This window comes from Suillus subaureus (assembly GCF_016647635.1).
Source record: "Suillus subaureus strain MN1 chromosome Unknown BJ212scaffold_24, whole genome shotgun sequence".
Taxonomy (NCBI): domain Eukaryota; kingdom Fungi; phylum Basidiomycota; class Agaricomycetes; order Boletales; family Suillaceae; genus Suillus; species Suillus subaureus.
Genome location: NW_024538580.1, coordinates 25,358 through 41,055, shown reverse-complemented (window position 1 = coordinate 41,055; position 15,698 = coordinate 25,358). Strand labels below are relative to the sequence as shown.

Below are 15,698 nucleotides of genomic sequence, written 5' to 3'. Positions count from 1 at the left end.
CATGACCGTCAAGCCTCATCTCAAGTAAGGAAGTTTAGAGCTGGACCGGAGTTCCAAATTTATTCTCACTTGAACGCGTCCGTTGAACCTCGACCCCGTCTAAGCATTAAAATCACTCCCTTACCATGGCTTCCTTCGAGGATTATGATGAGTTTGGAAACTATATTGGCGCGGACTTGGGCTCGGATGAAGAGGAGGAAGAAGTTCTGCAGCAGGACTTTCGTCAGGTACCCCAACAGCGGTCGGCAACATTAGAGGGATACGATGACGAGCTTATGCCGCCTGCGGAGGGTGCACTGATGGAGATTGATGGTCTGTGATGAAGCATATTCTTTGTATGTATCTCATGGAACCTTCCAGAGCCCGTCCATAATGCTGTTATTCTGCATGAGGACAAGCAATACTATCCGTCAGCCGAGGATGTTTATGGCCCAGACGTAGAGACTCTCGTTCAGGAGGAAGATGCTCAGCCACTTTCGGAGCCCATAGTTGCTCCTATCAAAGTGCGAAAATGGACGGTAGAGGAGAAGGACATGCCACAGACGCGCTTTGACAAGGGGTACGCACTTCTTGAGGATCTCTGCGGCTTACACTCAACAGAGATGTAGTTTTTTGCTGAATATGATGTCCTTCCCGGAGATGATTCGCAATGTCGCTGTGGTGGGCCACTTGCACCACGGAAAGACTGCGCTCATGGATATGCTGGTTTTCGAGACGCATAAACTCGCTTGGGATGCGGATAAACCGGTTTGTGAGTTGAGTTCTCTAGGTTGCAACAGCTTATGTTTCGTTCATCCAGACAAGATATACGGATACTCATGTTTTGTCGCGAGAGCGAGAAATCTCTATCAAGTCTTCACCGATGTCTCTCATCCTGTCGACTACGAGCGGCAAGTCACATCTGGTGCACCTTATTGATACTCCGGGACACGTGAATTTTGTCGACGAAGTTGCTTCTGCAATGCGTCTTGTTGATGGAATTCTGCTGGTTGTAGATGTTGTCGAAGGGGTCAGCTCCTCTGTTCGCGCTATGCGTAACAACGAATTAATGAATTGAACTGTTGAAACAGATGATGGTCAATACCGAAGCAATCATTCGACATGCCCTACAAGAGGGCATCAAAATCACCCTTGTTGTGAACAAAATCGACAGGCTTATCCTCGAGTTACGTATCAAGCCTGCAGACGCCTACTACAAAATCAAGCATACAATTGAAGAAATCAACACTTTTATCAGGTTTATACCTGCCCTATGTTTGTTAATCCTCGTTGACTCAGAAATCTCCACAGTGGGATTGATCCAGACCCGGAACTACGACTCAGTCCTGAAAATGGAAATGTCGTGTTCGCCAGCACCGACATGAGTTGGTGCTTCACTCTTCGTTCCTTCGCCCAAATGTATGCGGACACGTTTGGTTCCCTCGACGTTGCAGCATTCGCCGACCGCCTTTGGGGCGATATATACTTTAACGCAGAGACACGGAAGTTTACCAGGAAAGCTGCGGACCCTGAGCAATCCCGCACATTCGTGCACTTCATCCTTGATCCCTTGTATAAGCTCTATAGTCATGTGCTGAGCGAGGATACGGAAGACCTGAAAAGTACTCTTGCATCGCTGAACATATCTCTAAAGCCAATCATGTACAAGATGGATGTAAGGCCCCTGCTGAAGGCTATTTTGGACCAGTTCTTTGGACCTGCCACTGGACTGGTTGACATGATTGCGGAGCATATTCCGTCACCTTTGCAAGGAGCAACCAGCAAGGTATGAGTTTTCCAGTACTTTTGATTAGTCGAATTGAGTCTGGTATAGGTCGAGCGGACATACACTGGCCCACAAACTTCTGAGATCGCTGTAGCAATGAAAGCTTGCGACACTGAAGCGCCCGTAATGGTCCAGATCACGAAGTTGTATCATACAACAGATGCCCAATCATTTAGGGCCTTCGGTCGCGTCATGAGTGGCACCCTTAGAAAGGGCACACCGATCAAAGTACTTGGTGAGGGGTACTCACCAGAAGACGAGGAAGACATGGCAAGGGCTATCGTGGAAGACATGTGGATAGGCGAAGCTCGGTAAGCTCCTTGCATTCGATCACTCCAGCTGAGTAAGCCCTTTCCTCTTAGATACTTTATTCCGGCAGACGAGGTTCCCGCAGGCAACCTCGTCCTTATTGCAGGAGTCGATGCGTCCATTTCCAAGACCGCCACTCTCGCTGACCCATCCATTGATGATGACCTCTACATCTTCCGGCCTATTAAGCACATGACAGAGTCAGTGCTTAAAATTGCCATTGAACCAATAGCGCCGTCTGAGCTACCCAAGATGTTGTCTGGCCTACGAAGCATCAACAAGAGCTACCCTCTCGCTGCTACGAAGGTCGAGGAAAGCGGTGAACATGTGCTAATTGGTACAGGCGAATTGTACCTGGACTGTGTCATGCATGACCTTCGGAGGCTATTTGCTGAGATCGAGATCAAGGTGTCGGATCCAGTCACCAAGTTCTGTGAAACTGTATTGGAGACGAGTGCACTGAAGTGCTATGCGGATACGCCAAACAAGAAGTAGGTATCGGTATACATGACTTATTTCCTCTCTAATGGACTATAGAAACAAACTTACCATGATCGCGGAGCCTTTGGAAAGAGGTATTGCCGAAGATATTGAACGGGGGAGGGTCAACATGCGGATGACCCCGAAGGAACGTGGCACATTCTTCCAAGATAAATACCAATGGGATTTATTGGCTTCAAGGTCAATATGGGCGTTTGGTCCCGATGATAGCGGGCCGAATGTTTTGCTCGATGATACCTTGCCTTCTCAAGTCAGGTCTGCTGGCATCCCACTGCTTCATTTTGCTCATTGTTGGAATGCAGGTTGATAAAAAATTGCTCGGAACTGTGAAAGAGCATATCAAGCAAGGCTTCCAGTGGGGAGCTCGCGAGGGTCCTTTGTGCGATGAACGTATGTATTAGTTGTGTGATGACTTTGTCATACTCTCACAATACTTATTGCGACAGCTATGCGTAATGTGAAGTTCCGGATACTGGATGCAAGTCTAGCTCAAGAGCCAATCTTCCGTGGTGGTGGGCAGATTGTCCCCACTGCACGCCGTGTGTGCTACTCATCGTTTTTGATGGTGAGGTTCCTATCATTTGTACCGCTGTGGTTATTAATGGGTTAGTAGGCTACGCCACGCCTCATGGAGCCAATTTACTACGTTGAAGTGCAGGCGCCAGCTGACTGTATATCAGCTGTATACACTGTTCTAGCCCGACGCCGGGGGCATGTTACGCAAGACATCCCCAAGGCCGGCTCGCCGTTATATACGGTCAAAGCCTTGATTCCTGTGATAGACGCAAATGGGTTCGAAGCCGACCTTCGAACTGCCACGCAGGGTCAGGCGTTCTGCTTGCAGGTATTCGATCACTGGTCGATAGTTCCTGGTAAGTGCATACACAATCCCCTATCAAAGCAGCTATATTAATTGTGTGTAGGTGATCCCACTGACACGAGCATTAAACTTCGGCCATTAGAGCCGGCATCAGGACAAGCATTAGCGCGGGATCTTGTGTTGAAGACGCGACGGCGCAAGGGTCTGGGTGATCAGATTGCTGTGTCCAAGTACTTGGACGATGAGTTTGTGGTGAGTGCTACTTGTTATGATACTGAAGCCTACGTTTGCTAATGAATGAAAATAGTTGGCACTGTCTGCATCTGGGCATGCTGATCTACTTGGGTAGTGTACCTGTGTTGCGTATGTGTAACGTAGCTTGTATCGATCTTATCATTTAAGTGAAAATGAACTACAGTGGACGCGAGTTGAGCACGAGTAATTAGAAGGTCAAGGAATGTCGTTGGGCGTGGGAGAGCATACGTGGCAGGAGTTAGCCGGGAAGGATAAGAGCTCGCTGGTGGTTTGTGCTTAGCCACACTTCATACCGTCATCGCTCGTTTTCGATTTTCTACCGTCTCTGGTCCTTCGTGTTCTTAAAATGCGAAGCGTAGCGCTTTCCGTTATCCTCGTTGCAGCCGCTGCAAGCGCGTCAGCGTCAGAGGACTCAAGACCTGTATTCAAAGTTCGTTCATATTTCTTGCATACGTGTCCATGACGCCATGCATGTAACCCACTACTCACTGACTATTCATCCGTAGGCAACAGAGATCCAAGCTCCTTTCGTTGAGCAATTTACTGCCGACTATTCTGAACGCTGGACACCTTCGGAGGCAACCAAGAAGACACCAGTCGGTGGTGAGATATTCTCTTACGTCGGTAAATGGGAGGTCGAGGAACCTGAGACGCTCCTCATTGAGGGCGAGAAGGGCCTCGTTGCCAAATCCAAAGCCGCTCACCACGCCATCTCTGCACCTTTCGCCGCCCCTGTCGACTTCAAGGACAAGCCCCTTGTCGTTCAGTATGAGGTCAAGTACCAGAAAGGTGGCAACTGTGGCGGTGGTTACATCAAACTTCTTGAGGATGGCTTCCAGACCAGCGGGAAGGAATTCTCAGATACTACCCCTTGGGTTGTGATGTTCGGACCTGATAACACTTGTCCTGGCACTAAGGTGAAACATTCATTATTCAATTGTCATATTTCTCTGACAATCCTTTCTGTGATATAGGTGCACTTCATCTTCCGACACAAGAACCCAATTACCGGTGAATTCGAGGAGAAGCACCTTTCCGTCCCTCCAAAGCCCACCTTTGGCAAGAACACTAACCTTTACACCCTCATTGTCAAGTAAATTTCATTTACAATCCTTTTCTGACCGAAACTTATGTGTAATCAGCCCCAACAACACATATGATGTACTTTTCAACAAAGAAAGTCAGCGCTCGGGCAGCCTTCTTGAGGACTTCACTCCTCCCGTCAACCCTGCGGAGGAGATCGATGACCCTGAAGATAAGAAGCCTGAAGACTGGGTTAACGAGAAGAGAATTAGTGATCCTGACGCTGTGAAGGTATGTTTACTCCTTGTGAGGTTGAGCTAAGGCGTTTATGTTACTGCGCAGCCTGCAGACTGGGATGAGACTGAGCCGTACGAGATCCCTGATGAGGATGCTGTGAAGCCCGAGGGCTGGTTGGACGATGCACCCGCGAATATTCCTGACCCAGATGCCGAGAAGCCCGAAGAGTGGGACGACGAGGAAGACGGTGACTGGATCGCGCCCACGGTCTCCAACCCGGCTTGTGATGAGGCTCCTGGATGCGGTGAATGGAAACGCCCCTACAAAGCCAACCCCGCGTACAAGGGCAAGTGGTATGCGCCTATGATTGATAACCCTGCCTACATTGGCGAGTGGGCCCCGCGCAAGATCCCCAACCCTAACTTCTTTGAGGATCTAGAGCCAGTCAAGCACCTAAACAATATTGTTCGTGTTTCTGCTTCATCCTTCTCGTATTAGCCTCCTTAACTGATGCGCTCAGGGTGGTGTTGGTATTGAACTTTGGACCATGACCGAGGACATTCTGTTCAACAACATCTACGTTGGGCACTCTATTGACGACGCAATGTCTCTGGCCGCGGAGACCTACGACGTCAAGAAGTCCATCGAGGCGGATCTCTCTGCTCAGAAGGATGTCAATGATGAAGGCGACTACTACATCCCCCCCTTCTTGGAGGATCCTATCTCCCATATTCGTGGTAAAATTGCTCAGTTCCTTGACGCTGCTCGGGTGGACCTCTTATCAGCCATCCAAACCCACCCGGAGACAAGTGTTGGTCTTGCTGGTGTCGCCTTCACTCTTTTCGGCATGCTTGCTCTTCTATTTGGTTTCGTTGGCTCGCAGCAGAAGAAACCTGTTGCTAAGGTTTGCAATACATCTTCCCAGGATTCCCTGACTGAATTTTATCATTACCAGGCAAAGAAGACAGATACTTCTACCCCCGATGACAAACAAAAGACTGACAGCACACCCGTTGCACCTGCAGGAGGCGAGAAGAAGGATGCAGGCTCTGTCAAGAAACGCAAGTAGATGCGATGTGATCGTTATTTGCATAAGCGAAGCCTGATACGAGGGGGTCGCAAGGATATGCGTGCCCAGCGTTACCACTATAATTTACCAGTATTGATTTTGTTCATCGTTTGCCTGCTCGGGCTCGGGGAAGTAAAATGTATGGACTGCCATATTATTGTAAAATGGTCGCTCGTTATCCATCTCAGCATTCACCAGGACCAAATGTCATAATAGCACGTGGTATCTGAGTATCAAAACAGCAAGATTCCATGTAGAATTGCAGAGTTTAGACGATTTGATGCGTATCATTACCCACAATCAGAGGGCGCCTGGAAAATTGTCCAGTGCAAAACACAGTACCAGTGCAGACAAGCATACGGAGCGGAACGTGCCCTCGGCGAGGATTCAATGATCCGATCATGTGTGTTTGTGTACGTTTATTTGCCAAAAGGTTTGGATCCTAACATTCACAAGCAACAACGGTCAACTTGACTTGGCCCGCGTGTATGGTGTTTGCGATTGTCATTCTGCTACCTCATAGTTGCCCACCGCAATTTCAAAAGTGTTAACTGGCAGTCAGCCCGGACTCCCGGAGAATGGGTTGACCTTGATTAATATTATCTCATCTTCTATATTTCTAGCGCCTTATTTGAGCCGCTCGATGGAGAGCGTCTGAACCACGGTCTGATCAGTGGATGTCATCAGCTTCATTGAAAGCAAATTCTCGGATGTATGTGTCCTCCGTTCCTACCATTCCGGAGGTGTTGAATAGCATGAAGATTTGCTGTGACCGTCTCGCGTTCGACTTCTGCCTTCGACAAGAACTTCGAATTTCGGAAGAGGATCATGAATCATCCGTCATATGGACTTGTCTTTGCCTATCGACTGTTTATTTTTCCCCAACTGTCGCTCTGTTCAACATGCGGTCAGGATCATGTACTTGCTTATTCGCAACTCGAATTTCCACCTGCTAACAATACAACTTCAATGTGTCTTTAATATTGCAGTCTTCAAGCTGCGTGCCGTATATGGGGCTTCCCTTATGCCGCTGCTATACGGCATCTATCTTGCTTCCCAGAGGACCAAGGCCATGGCTCTGGTCACGAGCCAGCACATAGACGCGCGCTTACCCCTACTGTCATGTGGATGCAGAACGATGAGCGCGCGCTTATCGCCGGTTCGGTCTGAAATAATCATCCTCAACGAACACGAAATGAAATTTAAAAAAATGTGCTGGCACTCAAACGTTTCCGTTTTTTATTCTTCTCCGTGTCTGCCGCCATACCCCACATACACATACACAAGTGTTAACCCCGCGTCAAGATAACAGAACCTATGTAATATCTCTGTATTCTCACTATCCGCCAGACCGAGGGTCGAGAACGGAGCATTTGCACAGCAGCCACAGTCTTGTCTTCTGCTCCACCAGCGATGATATAACACCGACGAGTTCACAGCCTGCTTTGGCATTATTCTTGGACCTCGGGGCTTCTCATGTAATCCTATCTGTGCCACCGTGTCCGTTCTGTCACCATTCGTGTTCTCGGAGAGCGAACACATCCGGGAGTGGACGCAGTGTCAAAGCCAAAGCTTCCAAAACCATGGTTCAAGAACCTCGGCCTGTCATCTAGTCCAACATAATGGGTCAGATCGAGCAAGCTCGGTAATCAATTTACGTTCCATCGTTCATGGTGCGAACTTCCGCGAGTTACGCTAGCAAAAACTAGTGAGTGATCGATACGCCAAAGCTGTTTTGTACATTTTTACTTGACAGATGTGGCGCAGCGTCCAATGAGTTATCCCCTTTGAACGACAACTCTCGTTCGGACGGGCACTGCCAGCTGATATCTACGTGCTCATGAGGGGATTTATACGAGCCATCCTACCTCATGTTTTTGACCAGCGGAGACCCAGTTTCACCTGAACAACAGACACTCTTACAACCCAAATCTCAAGTCATTCATCATGAGTTCGCCCCGTGCGTCACTCTTTCATTCGAGGCTGCCATGCCAGTGCCTAAATTTCGCTGACCATTCACGATGAACAGACTTCGCTATGCGTCTCAACAATTTCCTCCAGGGTCGGTATGGCGCGTCCTTCGCAGCTCACTTCAAGTATGAGGACACAAGTAGCGGCCCGCAGAACCTTACCGTGTGGACTGGCACTTATTTTAGTGCGTAGTTTGTTTTTCATAAATGCCCTGTCGTATTTTTTGCTTATCGTGTGCATGCAGTCAACGACATGAAATACGGTGACGGGTCGGCGACAACTAGGAGGGTTGCGAAAGAGGCAGCCGCTCAGAAAACCATTGAAATGTTAGAAGCCGAGGGGAATGACGTCCCCCCCTAAATGATCCCTGAATGTCTGCGACTTGTTTCCTGATACCCGACACTGCGGAGGCTAATGCATGCATGGAAGTGTATCTATGCTGCCGGTCTCGGATGATTTTGTATCAATATAGTCGAAATGACATGAAACGCACATAGAACTTTCGATGACTACGTAGTAGTACTCTTGTGTCTCCATATTTTGTACGTCCGTTATTCCCGTCCGTTGCCCCGTTTGGAATGTAGAAATCAATTTGGCGGTCGCACAGCGCTATGAGCCCGCGAAATTAAATTGGAACCCCGGGCTTAGAGCTTCTTCACACGAGTTTAAAACTCGCAATTTAGAAAACGGCCTCGGTGCAAATGTGAGTTCTTACGCATTGTTCAGTGTTGCTATCGTACAGCGCATGCTTGTATTCAGTGGGGGCTCAAATCATTCTACTCTTTCGATTTTTCCGATTTTCGGGCACTCGGATGTCTGAATCTGAGATGAGTGGTTCCGACTCGGAAGTATTAGGTACAATACTTAGGGTTATCGACAAGTACTCAACACCCCAATATCAACCTCCACTTCTTGACATATTAAAAACATGCTAATAAAATGCTAAAAGCCCCAAGTGTTTTGAACAGGTTTTTCACGGAGCCCAATGACAGGACGAACAAGTAACTTGGGACCCTCGCAAGGTAACAACCGTAAATAAAAGATAGTAAGTACTGTGGCTACGCTATGATAGTGAGGTGACTAGTGTAAACTGCCTAGTCTCTAACCGCGTCCGACCGACCGACTTCCCTTGGCCCATTGAGTCACAGTCAGAAGAAAAATCTTCATGCCAGGCATTACGTACAAGGAACTCCGAGTCGCGCACAGCAAGTTTATGGTGCATATCACCATTCACTGCAGCTGACAGGGTTCCATGTACTTAGCCTCCTTGTTCGCTATGACGAGATTCGCCCGACTCGGTGTAGCATCGCTGATGATGATGATGATGCCGCTATCTGCAGTGGTGCGTTCCAGCTCGACTTGTTGCCGTTATGCTAATGCGCCTAGTTGTCGGGTATGCGAACCATAAATTAACAATTGTGTCTTCCTCACCTCCGATATCGTCGCAATGGTTCGACAGAAACCAGGCGGAACCTTCGGTGTCGTCCAGCACTATTGTAAAAGTGTATGGCATGCTATGTGATTCATGCCGACACATTTTGCTGTGTGTGTTGGGTGTTTTGATTATTTGAATCGGTGTCTTTATACACCCGCTCTTCACCTCCACCGTTCCCCATCTTTGGACAACCGCCCACCTTTGTACGACTACTCTCGTTACTATATATCCCGATCGTGTCTTAACTGGGAATTGAGAACTATGCATGTATGTGTTCTTGGTCCCATCCGTAATAATCAGCATGTACACGAATTAAAGGAAATGTCGCGGATACTCGCTCGTGTTTGACACAACAAAAAAGAACAACCGTCTCTCCTTCTATTTGGTCCGCAGGCATACGGGAGACTCAGTAGGAATGATATCCATTCCTGCCTCGGTTGACATATGAAGTGAAGTAGGCAAGGGTTTTATCAATGAAATACCGTAGTACACATACAGGCGCAATGTAATCATCGAAAAAGCTCGAGGTCTCGCATTTCAATGGTGACATTGAATTCAACAGTCTCTCCTGGAGTCTTCGCTGGTCCGATTTACGAGGCGCGATAGGTCTCTTATCAATCAGAAAGGTTAGAGATGGACAATAATATCATTGGTAAATGCCACTAATAGACAACTCACCAGTGCACCTCTATCATCAGATCTGCCAGCGCACACACCTCAACGTGTAGTCCAATGAACCGCTTTCCTCCCCCAAAGTCGGTCGGATCCTCGGTCTAGTAATTGATTATCGATTGCTCCATGCGTACTGCAGGGCTCATCTTTCGATGTCTTCATCGGCCTACAATGTTACAAGGACTCTCATGCGGTAAAGGTAGCTTTGTTACTGATGAAAAATCCAATGCACAACACACTACACTAAATTGATGAAATGGTGCTCCGAAAATTCAAATGCTGTTGGTATGGGTATCGGTAGCTTGAATAGTTTGCGGTGTGCCAACTCAATGCCTCAATCTCACTTCGGTGATGCAAACGCTTGATGGTGGTATATCTGACCAGAACGTCATCCTCATACGTCCTCCCAAGTTCCCCAGCTCGCTCACTTCCATCCTCTAATATGACCCTGCTAGTGTCAGATGATCCTAGTTGGTCCGGGCCACTGCTCAATCCATATCGCATGTGTAACTATTTTGTAGGTTCGCGGACAGCCAGTCGAATGATGACGATGATGACTCGATATAACCTTGCCTATGGTTTCGCAGTTGCCTCCTTTGCTGGTGTAATGTACAACTGGGGTGAGCAAGATCGAGTATCAAAAAACCACTGACATCCTTATGGTATTGTCAGCACTCACGTTCGGACAAGAGGTTAGGTTGATACTGTTATCGGGGTAGCCATCCCGCTAACGATGATTTTACAGGTTGAATTGATCTGGGTGAGTGGACTCCTGTATCAGAAGAACGATGCGAAAAACCAACTGTTTTGTGGCAGAGTCGACACTGGTCCCTGATGACCGTCATGTATCTCAGTGTATGTTGCTCGTGACATACATGTGGTCGGCAAGTCGTGGTGCTAACTTCGGAATATCCTAGGCGCGTTACATCGGAATAATATATGCTGTGTACGTTTTGGAGGCTATGTAATCAGTGTTGTGCTAATTGGTCATCTTTTACAATCAGCATCTGCGTTCTGGATATGTCTCCTTACATTCATCGCGGGTGTTCTGACCGACGACATTCAGTTTATGTTCCGACAATTTCGGTGACAGATATGGTGAGTATTCTTCGCGAACCCTTTCATTCCCGTTCAACGCACTGCCATGTAGGGGTGAGTGAGATTCTCGAACAACTCGTTGGTTCAAGATAATGACTGCCACAGTTGTGAGTTTCTCTGAAATGTGTGCTTCTCCGACACTGATAAATTATATATTGCTTTATTTGTCAGGCCATATCATGTCCAGCGCAATAGAATGCATTAATGATATCGCAAATATAATACTGGGTTGTGAGCTATGCATTTTCGTGAAATTGACTTGACTGAAACATCAGGCAAGTCATCATGATCGTTCGGTTATATGCCATGTATCAGAAATCCAGACGTGTGTTGATATTTCTCGTCGTTGTCTTCCTGGCTATTAGAACTACCATCGGAGTGATGATTGTAATAACAGTGAGCCATATCATAGCGGGTAAGCATTAATTATAAAAAATTCAAGTGCACCGGACTCATTGACAAATGCCAGAGGAACACGTTCTTTCCGGCAACTATGAGTGCACTGTTGCTTTTGGGGGAAGTATCCTACGAGTTCTGGATTACATCACTTGGATACTCCTCACCGCATGGGAGGTCCTCACACTGTGTCTCGCAGTCTGGATAGCTATAAAACACTTCCGTGAAATGCGACAACAATCATCAGGAGAAGTCATCAGGGACTGTTTCACGGTTTTAATGAAAACTCACATTGTTTACTTTGCGAGGTAAGCTCATGATCTGAATATAGTTATCTTTTCCGCTGATCCATGTCCTGTATGCGCTAGTTTTGTCACTCTTACTTGCATCGAGTTCATCGGTTATTTTTCTCCGACAGTCTCAACGGTACGCCGATCTATTGCCGACCTCTGTACACGACCCTGATTCATCATTTTAATAGTCCTCGTATTCCACGGAGACTCAGACTTATAGTGGATTCTCTGAAATATTCATGCTCACGCAGATGTTTATACTGGGACCACGCCTCATCCTAAATATCATGCTAGGCTTGTGGCCGACTCCGATGCAGCAACTACTATGGCTTCAATTGCTTTCCAAGAGCGCGACTGTGTGCCGACTAGCAGTAATGTGTGAAATGCGAGATTCTCGACATGAACTCGTTTGTGTTTATTCCAAGTTTCGTCGTGGTGCTTAGATATTTGAGTTATTGCAGTTGAGTGTACCGACGTAGATTTGAAAGAGAAGGTCTGGGCAGACAGATTATATATCGTTGCATCAGTTGTCCTCACCGATACCGCCAGCGCATCGTCTCCCCGACGCGAGTATGACTACACTCTTTGACCCAGGACGTATCTCGATGCTGCAGTACCGATGGGGCATAGTTATACTGTGACGTCAGTGACTCATCAACAACGCCGTCGAACAGCGATGTTACTGTCAGAGTCCCACACAACTGTCAGAAGCGATCAATATCTCAATCTTCAACTATACCAGATATTTAAAACTAATCTCCTGAATCTCAGTGATATGCTTCACATCCCGCTCGTTCCTCTCAATCTGCACATTCAAATGCTTCAAATACAAATACATACCACCAAACATGCCTGTCGAAACCCCAAGTGCAGCGATGGAGATGATATAGGAGTAACGATATGTCGGGCCCCAGTTCAACGGCCATGCGTATCTATGCGAAAAGTGCGGTCGTGAGTTGGTGAGAGCAAGAGATCGATGGCGAGGTCACTGACGATCCAATCACATTGCCTGTTTGCCCCATTGAGTTCATCAAAGCAATAGCAACGGCACGCTTCGCGGGTTCTCTGGCGAAAGTGTTGTTGATCCACCCTAAGAGCACCAGGTATCCAGTGACGGTTTGAGCCATCAGGAATCTGTATGTTTCTGAGTGCAAAAGTGGCGCCCCACGAGTGACGATACCACTTACAGTGCAATATAGCGCGCAGCCTTGTTCATCGTAAAGATCGATATGATGAATGCAAGGGCGCCGAATGCATTGGTAACAACAAAGCATTTGTAACGCCTCTGCTTCTTGTCAGAGTACCTGATCTCCGTGAGATGCGATTTTCTGATAGAAATGATTCACTAACCATGTAAGAATAAATCCGACCATACCCGCGAACACCCACGGAGGAGCACAAAGCAACAATGTTACAGTCGTATCGTATCCAAGTGTCGCGCACAGCGTTGGGAAGTAAGCGAAGAAAGACTGCCCCACTACCTGGAACATGGCAGCAACTGCAAACCACCACACCTTCCAGTCAGATACAGCATCCTGCAGTCCTCGCATGGTCGTCTGCTTCCCAAGCTCGTCAGCCTTACCATTGCCATCTTTTGCGAGGCGAGAGATGACAAGTGCTCTTTCCTCCGGAGTGATCCACCTGGTGTTGTGCGGGAAATCAGGGAGTGTGAATATCGCGCAAATTGCGACCAAGATGGTGATGCCGCCTTCAATAAAGAATAACCATCTACGGACCATTCAGCTCCAAGGAGTGATAGAAAGACGATTGTTGCCTGCCTCCATGCAGCTTGACCAAGTTTGTCCTGCATGCTGTGAAGTATAGCAGATGCAAACAGGGATCCGAATGCAGAGCTGAGAAAACTTCCACAAGAAACGAGAGTTATTCTCAAGGCGAGTTCGTCCCGCTTGTACCATTTAGATACAAGAAATATAATACCGGGGAAGAAGGGCGCTTCGGCAAAGCCAAGAAAGAAGCGGGCGACAACAATCCCAGTATAACTTGGGTCAAACAATCAGAGACTATATCTGAACGATGCAAAACAAGGATGTGTACTTCGTTGTGATCCCTGAGCACCATTAGCAGTCATCTTCATGAACAATCGATGTCGACAAACCTGTTAATACTGATATTGTACCCCATGCTAACATACAGGACGGAATGATGACAGAAGGCTTCTCCAGCCAGTGCAGGAACATGTTCCTAAAGACAAGTTATGTTCAGCTGTCTCTCGATGAAGGACGAAACTCACCCTGGCACTTGCATGACAATATATCCAACATATAGGATGGACAAAGTCGTGGCATATTGTTGCCCATGCAAGTGCAGGTCTTTCTCAAAACCTTGTAACCGAGCGTTGCTGTAGATGTCATAAGATTAATACAAGTACAACAGTATGTAACACACCTAATATTGGATCTGTCAACCTAGGGTGCACAGTAAGTATCATAATGGAGTTCGCAAAAACCTCGGACCCACTAGATTCAGGGTTTGTAAAATCAGTAGTATGGACATACGCAAATCAAGCTTTCTCAGTAATCTCCTCTCAAGGTCGTTACGGGCACGACAGGAGACACCTTTTGGCAAATCGTTGATTGTATCAATAGCGTCAACCGCTGTTGGATCGCTCAGAGTGGGCATCCTTCAGGGGAAGGGGGGGGAAACGCAACACGTAGGCTTGCATGTCTTGGCGATAAGTAGGTAAGAATAATGGTACGGATTTGATTACAGCCGGAATCCATGGATCGTCTGCCAATGTCCCAAATTAGTATTGACTGCACCATCGATTGATCATAGCAGCAAATCAGGTTGCTCCACCTGTGGTTTACCCAATCCTAGCGATGCGCCGGATCAACGGCCCTGGTAATTGGTTTGGCCAAATCATTGTGCTGAAGGATGAAGCGGATGACACGAATTAGATGACAGAACTTCGCAGCGAGAACGCAACCATCATCCGTCAGAAGCCCCGTGCCAGGGCTAGCAGATGTACAGTCCGGAATTTGTAGCCTATAGACATACTAATATAAGCACACCCCTGGAAATAGTTAATGGGACTGACACTTGTCGCAACGGCCTGGATCATCCTTTTAACTAATAACAACTGCCAAGTGGCTGTAGATTCTTAGTTGAGACTCGTCCGGACCGTTGGAAGTACATGTGCAACCATCGTTGTACCCCTTCTCCATATAATGAGAGGATATTTCAGAGATGCATCACCTTGCAAATATCCCAAAAAGCCGAGGAGGGATGGAAGCGTGGATGAAGTTGACATCATGGATCGTGATTACGAGGTTTCAGAGTGGATGAGACAGACATTTGCAATCATGTATTGACTCTTCAGAAGGAGAGAAGCATGTTTCCACCCCTACGCTGATACTTCTGCCTATAACATTAGCCTCACTCAGGTGCCTTACTTGAAGCTGGAGCTTATTGTTTCCATGAATTTAAGAATCCTGAATTTGCTTTGCTGCGCAGGACTGATACGGGATTAACTAATAGAAGGTATCAGTCATGGCAAGTCTGTTGAAATGAGCATCCGAGGCGTGACTGTCAAGCATGACAAGTACCTACCACGGCTTAAGTGATTTTTAGACTGATTAGGAACGTTGAGACAGATGTTCCTACTCCGGGTGACCATGAGCCGCAGCCGTCTTGCCAGATGATCGCAATGTTCGACGTCGAAAAAAAAACAAGTCGCCGCCCACCGCGATGGGAAGAAGCGTTTATGTTTGTATTATGGAAACCCTGATGAGAGAGTACATAGTAGCTGGCCTAGTCTGCATGATATTGACATGGTTTCTGTAAATCCAAAGTTCATGTGCATGAGCCGCTCATCATAATGATGAATAACAAAG

The 15,698-nt window shown here is 47.3% G+C and overlaps 3 protein-coding genes across 3 annotated transcripts; 2 read left to right on the top strand and 1 right to left on the bottom strand.

Moving 5' to 3' along the window:
• Positions 1–125: 125 nt before the first annotated feature.
• On the top strand, positions 126–5,979 carry BJ212DRAFT_1447864 (Calreticulin family-domain-containing protein; the record flags this gene model as incomplete). The annotated part of the gene is made up of 20 exons (XM_041338458.1): positions 126–312; positions 361–559; positions 609–747; positions 800–1,009; positions 1,071–1,237; positions 1,291–1,765; positions 1,814–2,076; positions 2,128–2,565; positions 2,612–2,825; positions 2,878–2,965; positions 3,022–3,140; positions 3,189–3,447; positions 3,499–3,651; positions 4,010–4,080; positions 4,157–4,567; positions 4,625–4,743; positions 4,793–4,964; positions 5,016–5,375; positions 5,431–5,814; positions 5,866–5,979. The coding sequence occupies 20 exons, from the start codon at positions 126–128 to the stop codon at positions 5,977–5,979; spliced, it is 4,542 nt and encodes a 1,513-aa protein (XP_041191012.1).
• Positions 5,980–7,926: 1,947 nt separating this feature from the next.
• BJ212DRAFT_1482609 (uncharacterized protein) lies at positions 7,927–8,310 on the top strand (the record flags this gene model as incomplete). Its single annotated transcript, XM_041340447.1, has 3 exons — positions 7,927–7,939; positions 8,009–8,134; positions 8,195–8,310. The coding sequence occupies 3 exons, from the start codon at positions 7,927–7,929 to the stop codon at positions 8,308–8,310; spliced, it is 255 nt and encodes an 84-aa protein (XP_041191011.1).
• A 4,067-nt stretch (positions 8,311–12,377) lies between these two features.
• On the bottom strand, positions 12,378–14,902 carry BJ212DRAFT_1569382 (MFS general substrate transporter; the record flags this gene model as incomplete). Its single annotated transcript, XM_041342025.1, has 11 exons — positions 14,323–14,902; positions 14,251–14,270; positions 14,096–14,203; positions 13,961–14,046; positions 13,900–13,912; positions 13,623–13,844; positions 13,195–13,572; positions 13,032–13,148; positions 12,838–12,978; positions 12,629–12,776; positions 12,378–12,545 (listed from the first exon to the last, which is right to left on the bottom strand). Exons 1-11 carry the CDS (start codon positions 14,482–14,484, stop codon positions 12,378–12,380), a joined length of 1,563 nt encoding a protein of 520 aa, XP_041191010.1. The 5' UTR covers positions 14,485–14,902.
• Positions 14,903–15,698: the final 796 nt, after the last annotated feature.